Source organism: Neophocaena asiaeorientalis, unplaced genomic scaffold, assembly GCF_003031525.2.
Source record: "Neophocaena asiaeorientalis asiaeorientalis breed wild unplaced genomic scaffold, Neophocaena_asiaeorientalis_V1.1 scaffold45, whole genome shotgun sequence".
Lineage (NCBI taxonomy): Eukaryota > Metazoa > Chordata > Mammalia > Artiodactyla > Phocoenidae > Neophocaena > Neophocaena asiaeorientalis.
The window spans coordinates 3,494,798-3,509,851 of NW_020174642.1; the positions used below are offsets into that span (position 1 = coordinate 3,494,798).

General features: G+C 48.7%; 1 protein-coding gene across 4 annotated transcripts in view; it reads right to left on the reverse strand.

Moving 5' to 3' along the window:
• The window catches only part of RUNX1 (RUNX family transcription factor 1), a 242,799-nt gene that overhangs the window by 25,984 nt on the left and 201,761 nt on the right, over positions 1-15,054 (reverse strand). For 3 of the 4 annotated variants that reach the window (XM_024758385.1, XM_024758386.1, XM_024758387.1), the window contains one exon: positions 12,849-13,040. The exons of the other annotated variant lie outside the window; for it this stretch is intronic. In XM_024758385.1, the coding sequence (XP_024614153.1) occupies positions 12,849-13,040 (192 nt within the window). The remainder of the gene's footprint in view (positions 1-12,848; positions 13,041-15,054) is intronic. 4 annotated transcript variants of the gene reach the window in all.

A 15,054-nucleotide genomic window follows, 5' to 3' on the forward strand; every position in this document is an offset into this window, starting at 1 on the left:
TTGGTAATATAAAGATGAGAAACTGGGTGGAGCGGCATGCAGAGGCATACTGGTGTTTGCCCTATCTTGTTCCAACGGCCCCTTTTTCTCCCTAAGTGCTGTTTTGCAGGGACGGCTCGGGAAGCTTCGCTTTGCTCTATCCAAATACTAACAATGTGTTCAAGCTGGGCAGGACGGGCAGAGGGAAGCCGAGCCCTCCAATACGGGTGCCGTCTGTGTGACCTTCAGCAAGTCACTTAACCTCTCTGGGCTTCCAACTTACCCATCTAAATGAGGTGGCTGGCCATCTCATTCTGGCCTATCTCTGATTCACTCATCTCCAGTGGTCAGAAGTTCAGAGTCATTGTAAGAACTGCCTAACTCAGAGGAAGTCATCAACCTTGGGAGAAAATGTACAGCTGCACTGAATGCTCTGTTTCTGAGTGGATCAGTTTCTTGGAGCAAGAAAAGGCCCGTCATTGGCCTTCTCCTCTTATCTGTTCCTTAGGAGTGTGTGATCCTCAAAACCCGGAGCTCCAGGCCTTGGGGCAGGTGGTCAGGATGGTCCGAGAGCCCAGCGCCGCCTGTGTCTCCTGTCGACCCTGAATTAAGTTTCATTTAGGAGAGGCCACTACGGAGTCATGGGATCTCAGCCAAGGAAGGGAGCCCGGAAGCCACCCGTCAGTGCAGCACCTCAGGGAGAAAGGCATCTGGTCTCCGCTCGTGGGATTCCTGCCACAGTCCTGGGTGGCTCTGGCCCGGGCATTCGTGCCCTTGACCCTGAGTTCACCAGCAAGGGCGTGGCCACCGCAGGGATGCTAGGGTCTGGCCAGGTGCCCTGGCTCTCACTGCCCTACACCGTTCAGGGCGTGAATGACATGGACTTGGCAGCATCCTGACCTGGGACGAGGAGGACTGTCACTCAGCCCCAGGCCCCGACACCCCGCGCCTTGCTCCCGCAGCTGCGGCTGCGGCCCTGGCCCGTCTCACCCCACACCTGTTTGCCGGCCTGCTTCTGCCCCATGGCCTAGTTTGCAAGCAGGCTTTCAAGGCCTGGGCCTGGGGGCGGAATCAGCACGGGAGGCATTTACTTCAGATCACACAGGAGGGTGAAACGTGGTTCAAAGAACTCCTTTTGTAGATGGTTTGTACAAAATGCCTTAGAGGCTGACCTTCCACATCCTCTGAATGTGTCTGATTCATGCAAGTAAGGGGACAGGGCCGGGGTCACCCCTGGCTGCTGCCCACGTGGGCCCTGTGGACAGGGAGTGTCCTGTCAGCCTCCTTGCTGCCGTCTTCCCCCTCCCCACCCCGGAGTAGGGTTGGGGACGCTTGGCGGGGCTGAGAAGGACGGAGGGTGGCCTTGGGACAGGTGTTCTATCCTTGCCTTTTAAAAAAAATCCCTACCGTTTCAGTATGAAATTAAACATTGGAAGGATGGAGACAGAAGCACGTGATACCAAATCGAAGCGTGGGGATCCACCATCTCGTCGAGAAAGATAGGGAGAGGCAGAGCCGGCGTAAATGTCCTAATGCGCCCTCTGTACTCACAGCAGAGCCCACATTCTGTGCCCCCCCGCGCCCCGCCCCAGGCAGAGAGACATCAAGCCAGTAGGATGGGCACTGGACCAGGAACCCCAGGACTGTTCAGGTCCTCCTCCAAGTGGGCCAATCACTGATGCTCCCTGGGCCTCAGCGCCTCATGAGTGAAATAAAGGGCTTCTAGAAAGACATTTAAGGTCCCTTTCAACTATAAGAGTTTTCCATTTGCATTTGACCCTGTGGAGAAGTGGGTATGTGCTCTCCTGTTAATTTACCCAAGGAAACTGAACTTGAACAAAGACGACACTAAGACCACCCTGCCCTTGTCTGCCCCAGGGCTATCATCACTCCCGGAAGTAAGGGGACACGGGAGAAGGTCATGATCGCAGAGCAGCTGTGTGGCTCGTAGGAGAGGACGGAAGTGCAACTCCCCGCTGAGGCACCAACGCCACCAACAAGAGCACAACGATAGCAATAACAGTAAAAAGCATAACACTGACCACTTACTAAGTGTTTAAAGTGCGCCGGGCTCTACGTAAACACCCGACGAAAGCATATGTCAATCCCTGTGAAGAGTTCGTGAGGCAGTGAGGGTAAATACCGCACGCCAGGCATCCGGTGCTTTGTGCATATGAACTCATCTCATCCTCGCAACTCTCCCGTGAGCTGGGTACCATCATTACCGTGCCCGTTTTACAGATGGGGAACAGCGGTGCAGAGGACTGAAGTAATTCTTGCAAGGTCACCTAATTGGGAAGTGGCCAGCCAGGGATTTGAATTCCCATTATTTATATCCACATAGATCTTAGCGTTAATCTGTGGATCCAGATTCTGCTCTCCTCATGAACTGCATTCTGGGGGTTCCCATGTTTTTTTCTGATTCCCTTATGACGATGAGGTGGGAGGAACAGCTCCATCCCGACTGATGGGATGGAGGGACAGAAGAACTGGCATTCCGCTTTGACTTCTGCAGACCACTGAGCACTCCCGTGAACGACCAGGGAGAAAGTTTGAAAAATAAGAGAAGTTCCTTATAGACTCTCTAAGGCGTCTCCGCCCACGGCCCTCCCCGCAAGGCGTGAAAGTATCAAATGAGGAAATCGGGAAGGGATTCTGGAATAAGAATAACAAGATCTCCTCTCCCTTCCACCTGAACTGGCCACCCGTAATTTTGCACTCATTCAATTTTAAAGTCACACCTTGTAATTTGTGGAACATCATATTAAACAGAGCCACGTCTGGGCAATGGCTTCTCCCATTTGGCAATACGTGGTGGCTCAGAAAGCCCAATCACACAGCAGAAATATTACCAAAAAAAGAAAGTGGGGCCTCTTAATCGGGGGGCAGAGTGGGAGGCTCTGGGACATCTCTGCTGGCTTCCTGAGAATGTTAGGCGTTAATCCCTGAGAGCCGCAGAATTACAGCCTATTAGAGTTAGGGCCACCTTGTTAATGACTTCCATGATCAGTGAGGGCCTGGGACTCATGGGCCTGCCACCACCTGAGTGAGCACAGCAGGCAGGACCCTCAGGACCTCGCCACGCACCTCGTGGGTGGCTAGTGGTGCGGGTTAAATGAACCAGCGGTATCAGTCATTCCTGAAATGTGAGCCATAATTATTTTGTTTCTGCCTTTAGTAAACGTGAGAACCAGGCAACGTCCTCGTCATTCTGCGGTGGCCCCGGCTCCGATAACAACCCAGGTATAGACCCGATCACAGACATACGCTGCAGTTTCAAACCTGGGCGGGGGAAAGATCTGCACATTTCAAAAGCTGCTGCATTCATCCCAAAGATCCCAGCCCCGCTGGATGACCAACAGAAACACGGCTTAAAACTCAGGCAACGATGGTTGTCCCACATAGCAGGCAATTTACAGCAAAGTACGGATGAAGATTAACAGACCCTGAGAGGAGCAATGCAAATAAACTACTTAATGGGCAGAAACGCCAAGTCGAGCCCTTGAGCTCGTGCTGACTTTTACAGATATTTTAATAACTTTATCATTATATAATTTGCCATCTTATATGGACAGAGAGATGCACTAATGGAGCATGCATGAGTGGCCGCAACAGTGAGATAACCCCAGGAGACGTAATAAGACAATCACGTTCTCTTCCTTGTATGACCTACAACTCCAAGAAGCGCAATCACTAGTCGGATTATTTCTTCCTCCCTTTTTACCCCGAGATCTTCTTTTGAAACCTCCCAAGCAAGTGTATGTGTGTAGCCCTTCCCAAGATGCATAGCGTAAGCTCTCTCGGTCTTGATCCGGCCTTGGGATGATCAGGTTGAGCACATAAAGCTATAGGGCAAAGAGGACTTCTTCTGCAGCAGGAACCAGCAAGTTACGGATCTGGGAAACTTCACTGCCCCAGATGGGTGAGCTGCTGACACCCAGAGTAGTGCTGACTCACCTGGGCCCCTCAGTTCCTCACACGCCTTCCCTAGGGACGCTCTGCTCTTACGACACCTGGGTGGTCACACCCAGACGCCAAGGCAGAAGGACCATAGCGCATCCTCCTTCATGCTCCCAGAAGGACCCAGATCTTGTTAGCCAGACCTGATAACATCAACTTGTGGAGGCTCAGATCCAGTGACACTGGGTGGAAGGACACGTGGTGTGCAGAAATAAGCCCTATTTCAGTCCGTACTGGCGAGTGTTTTAATGCTCAGGTTTCCCGAGCTGTTAAGTGACCTGAGATGCACAGATCAGAGTCCCCCACTATCTCCTCCACCCTCTTGTTCACGCTTCCTCCAGGTGGGAAAGCAGGGGGTCCTATCTTAAGAAGGAGAATCAACTTTACAAAAGCGACAGTTAACTCTTGCTACTGATTGCAACTGGAGGATGTTTTGACAATCTTGAAATGATACTTGGAATGTTCTTATCCCCAGACCTGACCCTTAGGTGGTGTGAAATCACGGTGGGCCCTTGAGCCTGAGTCTGGAGGAGACACTGTCTTTTCTGCCCAATGATTCTCTCTCCTACCCGTGGCTCATTCGGGGGCTTGGTGCCATGGTTCTGTTTTCCCTTGAGACATGCTCATTTCTTTTAAACAATAAATGTTATATTCCGTGCCATTTGGGAGAGGCTGAATTAGCTAACACTCAATCTGAAGACTTTCCATAGCTTGATAATCAACAATCAACTGGATAAGAAGGGGTACATTCCTTTTTTCCTCCTCCCTATCAATTGTCAGGAGTGCCCAAAGAAACAGAAAATAAACATGATTGGCCAATGTTTGTTTTTAGGGTGCATTCTATACTGGAGTTGTTTTTTTTTTTAATTATTATTATTTTGTTTTATTTACTGTGGCTGGTAACTGAATCTCTAGTATCAAAACATCAAATGTTCTGCCAGAAGGAGATTATGGAAGAAAAGTCTATGCTAGGAAACTGGGTTTGTCAGTGAAGACATTATTTACAGGAGTTTTGCAATCCAGATCTTTAATCTCCATAACAATTGAGCTGTTCTAGGGCTTTGAAAGCAATTGTTCAATAATAAGAAGGCTCAGGTAGGGCTCCGTAGAGAATGGACTTGAGGACACGGGGAGGTTAAGCTGGGACGATGTGAGAGAGTGGCATGGACATCCATACGCTACCAAATGTAAAATAGATAGCTAGTGGGAAGCAGCCACGTAGCACAGGGAGATCAGCTCGGAGCTCGGTGCTTTGTGACCACCTAGAGGGGTGGGATAGGGAGGGTGGGAGGGAGACGCAAGAGGGAGGAGATATGGGGATATATGTATACGTATAGCTGATTCACTTTGTTATACAGCAGAAACTAACACACCATTGTAAAGCAATTATACTCCAATAAAGATGTAAAAAAAAAAAAAAAGGAAAGCTCAAGTAGGGCTAAAGCTTTGCAAGTAAAATGTGAAAATATAATACAAATATACACTGAGGTGGCTCTGAACAGTTGATAACCCCCCTGCCTCCCTACATTTTCCCCCTAAAAGTCAGGCTGCAGTGCTCCGAGGGTCAGAGGGAAGTAAGGGAAGATAGACGTACTTACAGTTCCTCAGCTTTATTTAAATCGTATGTGTTGAATTTTAAAGAGCCCTAAAATAACTGAATTACAGTGGGCCTGCATTTCTGTTCCATGATGTGAGGAAAAATAATGCAAATGAGGAAAACCAGCTCCGTTTGGAGAACTACAGCTGACAAGAAAACACAATGGGTCGTTTTCTCACCAGAGCCTTTTTTTTCCCCCTTATCGGCGTATATTGTTTGCCCCTCTCTTGGTACAAACTTTTGGTAAACTTTGATACCACTTCACGGCCGCAGTCAAAGTTTTGTTTTTAAATATCCAAATGTGAAAGGCTATCTTCGGGTGATTTGTAAATGTGGGATTATGAGATATGCAAAGTGAATCACCAGCCTTTCGCAATGGGTTTCTGGTCAACAGCGCCTCGCAATAAAGCCATTTTTAACAAGGCAGCTTGTTCAAAACAACAGTGATATGCTGAGCTCCAGGCGACCACATTCTTGAGTCCCTCCCAACTGGCTGGCTGTGGTCCCCGTGTCATCTTCTGTCCCTATGCTCACTCCCAGCCGCGATGTCGTGAGCTTTTGGGGGCCAGGGCCAGAGGCACCCAGGCCTTCTGCTTTTCACGGCTCCCATGACACAGGGGAGAATCCCTTTTCTCTATCACTGCTGGGCCCTCTGATTCCATCAGCATAGGTGTCTAGAAAATGTTAAGAAATATCTGATCTCATGTAGAAAAAAAACCATACATTCTCGTGGCTGGAAAATATAAGTACCATGATACTGAGTTCCGGTAAATGATGGCCTGAAGTGAGAGTAGCTGGAAGATGTGCTTGATTGTGCGTGGCATAAGACACTGAGTTCACAGTTACCTGCCCATCATATCTGTTCTGGGGGAGTGGACAAGGGAAAGTGATCTCTGGACTCACCTGATGCCCTGTATCCGTTCCACCTTGGTGTAATGGGTAGAATGGTGGCCCTGCAAAGAAAGGTATGTCCATGCTCCAACCCACGGAACTGTGAACGTGACCTGATTTGGAAAAAGGGTCTTTGCGGATGTAATTAAGTGAAGGATCTCAAGATGAGATCATCTGGGTTATCTAGAGGGCGCCTAATTCCAATCACAAGTGTCTTTAGAGAAGGAGCGGGAGGTGACACAGAGAAAGAGGCCATGTGAAGATGGAGGCGAGGATTGGCGTGGTGCAGCCACAAGCCAAGGGACACTAGGAGCCACCAGAGGTTGCAAGAGACAAGAAAGGATCCTTCCCTGGGAACTTCAAAGGGAGTATGGCACCTTGATTTTGGATCCCGGCCTCCAGAACTGGAAGAGAATAAATGTCTATTGTTTTAGGCCACCAAGTTTGTGGCAACTTGTTACAGCAATCACAGGAAACTAATAGACATGGTGTGGTGCTGCTGCTGATGAAAGCCCACAGTTGCTAAGTGTTACCCATGGGCTGGCTGCCATGCCCACTGCTTCACCTTTCACAGTGGTTCTAGGATCTCCAAGTATAATTATTACTCCCATTCTGCAGATAGGGAAACTGAGGCTTTAAGAGGTTAAGTAACTTGCCAAAAGTCCTACAGTAATACGTGGTGGAGGCCGGTTTTGGGCCAAGGTGTTCTGCCTGTTGAGCCCTCATTCTTAGCCACCAGACTCTGCTATCTTTCTTGGACGAGAGATTTTCGGCTTAACCTTCCTGCTGTTGTACCACTGATAACAAGTAAGTGCTCCAACTACAGCTTTGTTAAAAGCTTATTCTTTTGAACAAAAGCTTTGTGCATTTGTGAGTGTGCGTGTGAGTGTGTCTATTATCATTAGGTGTTGATAATAATAACTGAGTGTGTGCTGGCCCATAGATCACAAGAAGAAGGGAACATTTCAGAAGGTATCAAATCCACGGAAGGAATATTTTATCATTAGGATCAAGTCCTAAAATGAACCCTTCATTCCTCTAATTAGAAAAGATGTCCACAGGCATTAACAACATGCTCCGGAAAGCATGGTCTGATCACCTTGAACGACATCCATGAAAACACTTGGTCTGAAAATGCGGTCCCACTAAAATGTGGTTTATGATTACTAGGGCGCTGACAGCTCACGAGGTTGGCGGCTCCTTTGAAGGGCTGGTTTATTAAGTACTTAGCCGAGAGGTGCTTGTAAATACATCACAGGCATGGGAGCAGCGCCGTTCAAGGGAGTTCTGTGCTGGTGACCGTGCCGTCCATAAATAGAGCACGGAGGAAACGTAAGGCTGGTCGCCACTCCGAGCACCGCTCCGTAAGTCACTCCAGGCAGCGGATGGGAAGCAAGGGCAGCTGACAGGCTGCAGCCACATCAGACTCAACAAAGGCCACAGGCGGATTAGGAAGCCAAGGCCCAGCCCCGAGGGCCTTTTTTAAAGGAAGAAAATGAAGACTTAGCTTTCTCCCCATCCTTCATCCCCATTTTTTAAATGTCCACGATGCAATTGATTAGCAGGGGCTTTTCAAGCTTTCCTTAAACTTTGTTTACGTGGCATCAGCCCAGAAGACGGAAAACAGTCACTGAGTTCTCAGTTCCTCTAGTTCTAATAACTGTAACCTTTCTGCCTGCTGGTGAGGAAGAAGGGGGATGCGGCTGCAGCGCCCACCAACCCGCTTACACCCCACGCGAAAGCTCTTCATCTTGAGTTCATTCCACTGTTTTTCCTCTCTTCCCTGCCCCCCTTCCTTCTTACATTTATTTATTTTTATTTATTCATGGGAACACCCGATTCAGGCTTGTTTTCCGTGTAAGATTCTGGTGTCGTAGACCTTGAAAGGCTCTCAAACTCTACTATACCTAGATAAGAGTTATTTTTAGATCACTCCCTTTTCATGTTCACAGCATGTCTTGTAAGCTGATTTCTAGCACCCTGAATATTTTGCTTTGTGTAACCATGACCATTTGTAGATTTTAGGCAGAAGAACGTCCGGTGTTTGACTGAGGGTAGCCTCTACCTCCAAGGTATTCCAACAGCTCCCGCCCCTGCCCTCCCACCCACTTTGTTTTTGAGCTTCCAGAATTGCTAGAAGAGAGAGGAAGGAGAGAGAGAGACAGAGAAAGAGGAAAGGGGAGGGAAGAGACGTTGTGCATTTTGATATTTTACCCCTGAGGCTGGAAAGGGCATTTATCTCTCCTCCTGCAGAAAAGTGAAAAGGTTCTTTTTTTTGTTTTTTGTTTTCTTTCGTCAATCCAGCTGATAAAGATTGACATAAGTAACCTGGTACAGCTGAGATTCAGTATCTCAAAAAGCTACACAGACAACAGGCACCAGAAAATGGTGTATCCGAAGTAACTTTAACTTGTAGGGTAACTCACTAGCAAAACAAAATCATTTGGAATACTAAAATTCAGGAGGCGATTTAAGAGCTCAAGGCCCCTCCGGACATACAGAAGTCTTAGATCAAGGCACCCACACTCCTGCAGGCTGATCAGATGTTGCCGGAGTTTGGAGGGTAAGAAGGCCTCGGTCCCAGTGGACCCCGCAAGCGAGACTCTTTCACACAAGAAGGCCAGGCAGTCACCCCAATAAAGTAAACAGAGTGGCTGGGAAGCTCTCTCGCTGCCCCCGCATCCTTCCTTCACTCGTGCTTAGAGAGTCATTATTCTGAGCTCAGTTTTCTTTTCTCCCCATCTTTAAAAACAAATGTACACATCTCCAAAGGAGGGAATTTATTCAGATGCCCACCACAGAGTCCAGCCCTAAAGTTATTATTATCAACACCTAATGATAATAGAACACAGTCTTTACAGGCCTGCCGGGTGAGTGACCAGCCCAGCACTGCTCCTGTCTCCCCTTTGGTGATTGGGATTTTACGTGACACTGGTCAGCCCTGTGTCTAATTGATCCTTGATCCAAGAGTGAGAGCCGGGGAGAAACTGCCACCCACCAGGACTCGCTTTGGAGCCAGAAAGGTCTGCGTCTGAGTCCAAGTCCTTCACTTCCAACCTTGGAGATCTGGGCAGCTGTTAACCTCTGAGGTTCAGTTTCTCTGTCTATGAACCACACCACAGGATTGTACGTATAACACAATGTACACAAAAGGTCTGACTTGTTTCAAAATATGTCATAACTGTTCCAGTTAAAGAGTTAAACCTCGTGTCTCGATGTTGATGGCAACACACACAAGAACAAAACTCGGCCTCTTAGTTTCTCTGGATTTGACAGTTTTCTGCACCAGTAGATTTCACCCCGTCTCCATTTTCCCAGAATGGAGGGACTTATGTAGCTTAAATGTGATTCATCATTTTTGGTAAATCAGGAGTCAGATGCTTAAAATGACTTGCTCGGGTTGCCTGAAGCCATCTCTAAGGGGTAGGTATGGCTGCATCGGCAGCAGTGCCCTGTTGGTCTAGATTCTGCCCTGGTCCATCTTTGAAAAGGACATGTGTCAGTTTTCTTTCCCGTGACTGTAAAAGAATTCTAAAACTCGGCTGTAGAAGTTCATGATGATGTCCTGACTTACTTAAACGCGTAGCCACGACAAAATGGCTTTCTGTTCAGTTTTAAAGACCTGGTAAAGTAGGAAGTTGAAATTAACCTCAGCCCTGTTATAGCTGAAACCTCAACAAATAAACAGTGGTTTGGTGGCATGGCAACCTGGCCCCCTTTCCCATCTGCACCCTGCTTCAGATCATTTGAGATGTCTATTTTGAGTGATTCTCAAGCACATCTCATTCTAGATACATAGAGGCATTATTCTATATCTGTGATTTCGTACTGAAGGAATTAAAGGGCCAGGCATGACCCTCTGATGAAATCCTAGCAAGACAGGGTGTATCAGCCTATCAACTCATGATCTCTCCGAGACCGTAACTGTCGACAACTCCGCCGGGCTGAATACATCCACACATTGGTACGGCACTGCTGTAAAACTGCTCTGACTACTTTGGGGAGGTTTTTCTTCCAACTACTGCTGCCATTTCAAAGCGAGCCATAAACACATGCTGAATTTTTATATAAAGCATCTTCTTAAATATAATACAGAAGCTCTAGCGCTAAGCTGGGGAAATAACCATTTTCCTGTCCATCAAGAACAAAATGAAGGTTCTGGCTGAAAGAGACTTTACTGTTACCCTTGTTAACTTTCTAACTTCAGGGAGAAAAAACTCCCAAGGGTCTACTCAAAACAGGACGAAGGTAAAAAAGCATTTTCTTATGGAAGAAAGAAAGAAAGAATAAGGAAAAGTAGATTTACATGAATATCTCCCAGATACTTATTTTTTAAAAGTTGTTCCTACAATTTTACAAGTGACACCCTGAACGGCAAATCATGTTTTGGAAGGAAAGAACGTCAGCGATGTAGTTAACACATTCTCTCGAGTAGCAACTAAGCCTCCAAGGCACTCTAAAAGCAAGTTATTATTACTTAGATGTTGCAGAAGTAAAAAGTTTTTAACAGGAACAAGAAACGGGGTTAAACCTGATACTCTGCTAAGCGTACAGTATTCCAAAGAGCTGAGGAATGCCCGTCCATGGCAATGCCTCCGCCTGAGAGATGCTGGCTGCTGAGGACAAGAATTCAGCACCCCACCCTGCCGTTTTCTTTTTGGTAAAGAGAGTGTATCTGACCAGGAGGGAAATCAGATCTGATTCACTCTTCACCAAAACTGAAACCAAGCCGAATTCATGGTGACGATTTCCACTTGCCCCCATGTGGTTACATTTTCCATTGCCTTTCAAAATGCTTACTATTTTTAGTTCCAATAGCAGTAGAAAAAGGCAAATCCCTTTATCAACCTAGTAGTAGAAATGGTCAGGTATGTCATGAGAGAATAAGAGAACAGAAGTCTCCTCTTAGATGTTACAAATGGAATCCTGAAGATGACACAAATGAATGTAAATGGCCCTAAACACAAGATCCAGCCATCCCCTGGAGAATCTTATTCTATTTAGAAGAAAAGTGGCATTTTCCCCTCAAGCCCATCTCTCTCACTTAATGCGCCATTTCATCTAATTTCTCATACACACTTGCATTTTGGAATTAAAAAAAACATCTATATGCATATTTTGAATAGTATGCAATGATTAAGCACCAGGACACCGATGGTTTCATGGGACCTCTTCTTAAATACACCTAAGATGAAACTGTAGATGAGAGGCAGCCCCCCCAAATCAAGCTGAGGTTTCTGTGGTCCACAAAAGGGCTACTCTACAGAGAGGCCACTTAACAGCTGTCTGCATAGTATCTTATGGGAGGAGTTCTCTGGGAATTTCCCCCGCAAATAAAAATAACTTCCCCCAGAATCATGACTGTGAGAGTGAATGGCATGGGCCATCGGGCTCTGAGAAAGAGGGTGGGCGTGCCTTTAAGAGCCCCACGTGTGCTAATCCCAAAAGAAACCTACGGGCTGGAAACCCTAAAGGACTTAGGATGCTTGCACATCTCACAATACAACTCAAACAGAGAAAACACCCGGGAAAGCTAATTTCTGCTGTCCCAGAAGGGCAAGGAGCATTCCCCTTGCTGGCCACCTGCCCTTTCCCCCAGATGTGTTGCTTATCTCTTCCTTTGAGTTAAACAAGCCTGACCCTTTGAGAAAGGAATCTTACTGTGACCCTACCATACACAGCTGTGTCCTGCACAGCACCGAGAAAACGACTGCCTTTCGGAAATTTGACATGGTATCACAGAGCAAATAATCATTGACGTCAGTGCTTTCTACAGTGTAAATGAACTCTGTGTATTATCTAATTTGGCACAGTGGGTTTTATGCAATTCTTGTATTTTACAGTGTTTTTGCAATTGCCGGCTAACCCCACGGTGGGAGGGGGGATAACCCGCCTTCTTTATTGATTGCAGGTTTATGAATTGCAGTGAATACCCTTGATGGGGTGGCGTCCAGACACTCCTCCTATTTCTTTACATTTGCCAAAGAACGTATATTAAATACAAACCCCTCAAGTAATCAGTAAGAACTTGAAACATCCTGACCTTCACCTGGCCTGATGTATGTGTATGTGTGTGTGTGTGTGTGTGTGTGTGTGTGTCTTCAAGCCAAGGAGGTAAGAAAATAACCTAGCCAAAGCTAACGCTTAAAAAATTCGAGATGTGATCTACACAGTGATACATATCTGTCCATATCCTCTCTATACCCTCCCTAGCAGTGCCTTTCAATCTGGGGATCTTGTTACCACGCAGATCAGACTCAGTGGGTCTGGGGCGGGCCGAAGACTCTGCCGTTAACAAGCTGCCAGGCTGCTGGTCCGGGGACCAGCCGTTTCTGAGTGTGGACGAGGAGCCACAACTGGCCTGGGTGGGTTCCGCCCAAGGGTGAGGCGGGAAGCAGGCTCTGTCCGTCCGGGTACTTACCCTGCATCTGACTCTGAGGCTGAGGGTTAAAGGCAGTGGAGTGGTTCAAGGAGGCCCGAGGGTTGGGTGTAGGGGCCGGATGGTGTGGGCTGACCCTCATGGCCGTGCGCCGCAGCTGCTCCAGTTCACTGAGCCGCTCGGAAAAGGACAAGCTCCCGGGCTTGGTCTGATCATCTAGTTTCTGACGATGTCCTATTGCGGGGAGGGGGTGGGGAGGGGAGAGGGAGGCAAGAGATCAGAAAAGGTACCGTGGATTTGCTAAAACTCGGGCTTTTCTCGTCTTTCCCCTCCCTCTCCCCTCACCCCTGGCGTGGATCTGCTGGAGATCTGCAGATTTAGCTGCTCCCGGGGTCAGGGTGGGGGGGGGGGGGGATTCGGGGCCGCTGTCCCCACGGCAGACCGGGGCCCCTTCTGTCACACTGGCTGCTGGGCGCTCCGCCCGGACTGGGCCCCGGCACCCACCCCAACCCTCTGTGCCCATCTCCACCAGGCAGGATGCGGTGGGCACGCGGGGCTTGGTGGCGGTGGTGATGGCGGCAAGGAGAGAAGGGGCATTCGCTGTTGGCACTTGGCCAGGAAAGGAGCCCTGCCAGTGGCATCGGAACAGCTGCCCCAGCTGCACACCCAACCCCGGGCAGGTTTCAGAGGCAGCAATGTGGGCCCTGGAGCTTAGAGGCGCGCCCCTTCTAACAGGAAGCGAGGTGTGGCTGCAAGCCCACAGCCCTGGGAGGTCAGATTTCCTGTTAAGTGCAGGGCACGGGTGGCCCCTCTCCTCGCTAGCAAGCTTTGCATGAGCATCCTTTCTTCCCTGAAGCCGACTTCCCCAGCTTCGGCCTTGTCCAGTCCAAGACTCCCAGCAGGCCGGGCCCACTGGAGCCCAAAGTGAGCCGCCAGCAGGTTGGCCGAGCTTCCCCAGGGGGCTCAGGGATCCGGGGTGGAGAGTTGGGCCCCTCAGCATCTGTAGACACAGCAAGTGTCCTCGCCTCGCTCCTGGTCTAAACTGCTGTCACCAGGCTGCAGCGGGCAGAGGCCATTCACTCAAGAAGGGCCAGGGGGGTTGGGCCTTAATCCTTCATCAAAATGTCTTTACACCAGAGACTCAGGCTTGTCAAGCAGAGCTGAGGCTCCCAGGTACTGATGTAGCCACGGGTTGGGGGTGGGGGGGGCGGGGGGCGGTGGATTCATTCCTCTTTCAGAGAGGCTGCCCTCCTCCTCCTTACTTTGAACCAGGATGGTTCGAAGAGTCACTGATCAATTTCACAAAACCCTCGCCGGATTGTCAAGTGCCCTGAAACCAAGATTGGAGAAGCAGTCTCCTTGCTGCCACGCTCGAGTGCCCTTTCGCACACCCAACCCAGTCCTCAGTGAGGAAGAAGATCCCTTAATTCCACGCCCCCCAGCCCGGCGTGGGGGTCGGGGTGGGAGACGTATATTTTAGCCCAGCTCCCGCTGCTACGATTATAAAATTAAAATTTATAACTTGTATTATGGTTCCAAATCTCTGTGGTTTGCCGTTTCTTCCTGCTGCCAGGCCCCATGGCACAGTTGACACTGTCTCAAATTCCAGACCAGAAAAAGGACGCACTATATTGCAGTGATTTTATCATGAACAAGACCTGTTTTGGCTCCGAGATGAGGAAAAATACTTAAGCATAATATTTGTGCAGTTCAAATGCAACGCTCCCTCTTTTCATGTGTCACCAAGGCAAATCTGGACTCTGATTCAGCCCCACAGCCCACAGTACTCAGTCTGAACACAAGGCAGCCTGAGTCACGCAGGTCCAGCACACATGCGAGAGGCCTCTCACCCGCTGAGTATTTTAAGCACCGGCCTTGTGGGCGAAAGGCCATGGGGCCAGGTCCCGGAACAACCCCTGTCGTCCCTTTCCCTCAGAAGTACGAAAACATCTTTTTCTAGAACATTCTATCTCAGTCCACCATGGACTCATCTGTGGTCCCTGGATGGAGCTTCCCTTGACTCCTCCTTCCTCTCATCTCTGTGATACATTCTCGGCTTCCTGATGGTCAGACTGAAAAAATCTGAAGTTTTCCTGTAGAAGAGCAAACAATGCCAACTCAAAAGCCATCCCAGGCATAATAATTCAGCCCTTTAAATGCCTACCATGACCTGGTGTTAGGGGTCAAGCAGGGAAGAAGGCAGGACAAATGATTCTGGAAAGTTCTACCTCCTCAGAAAGAATGCTGG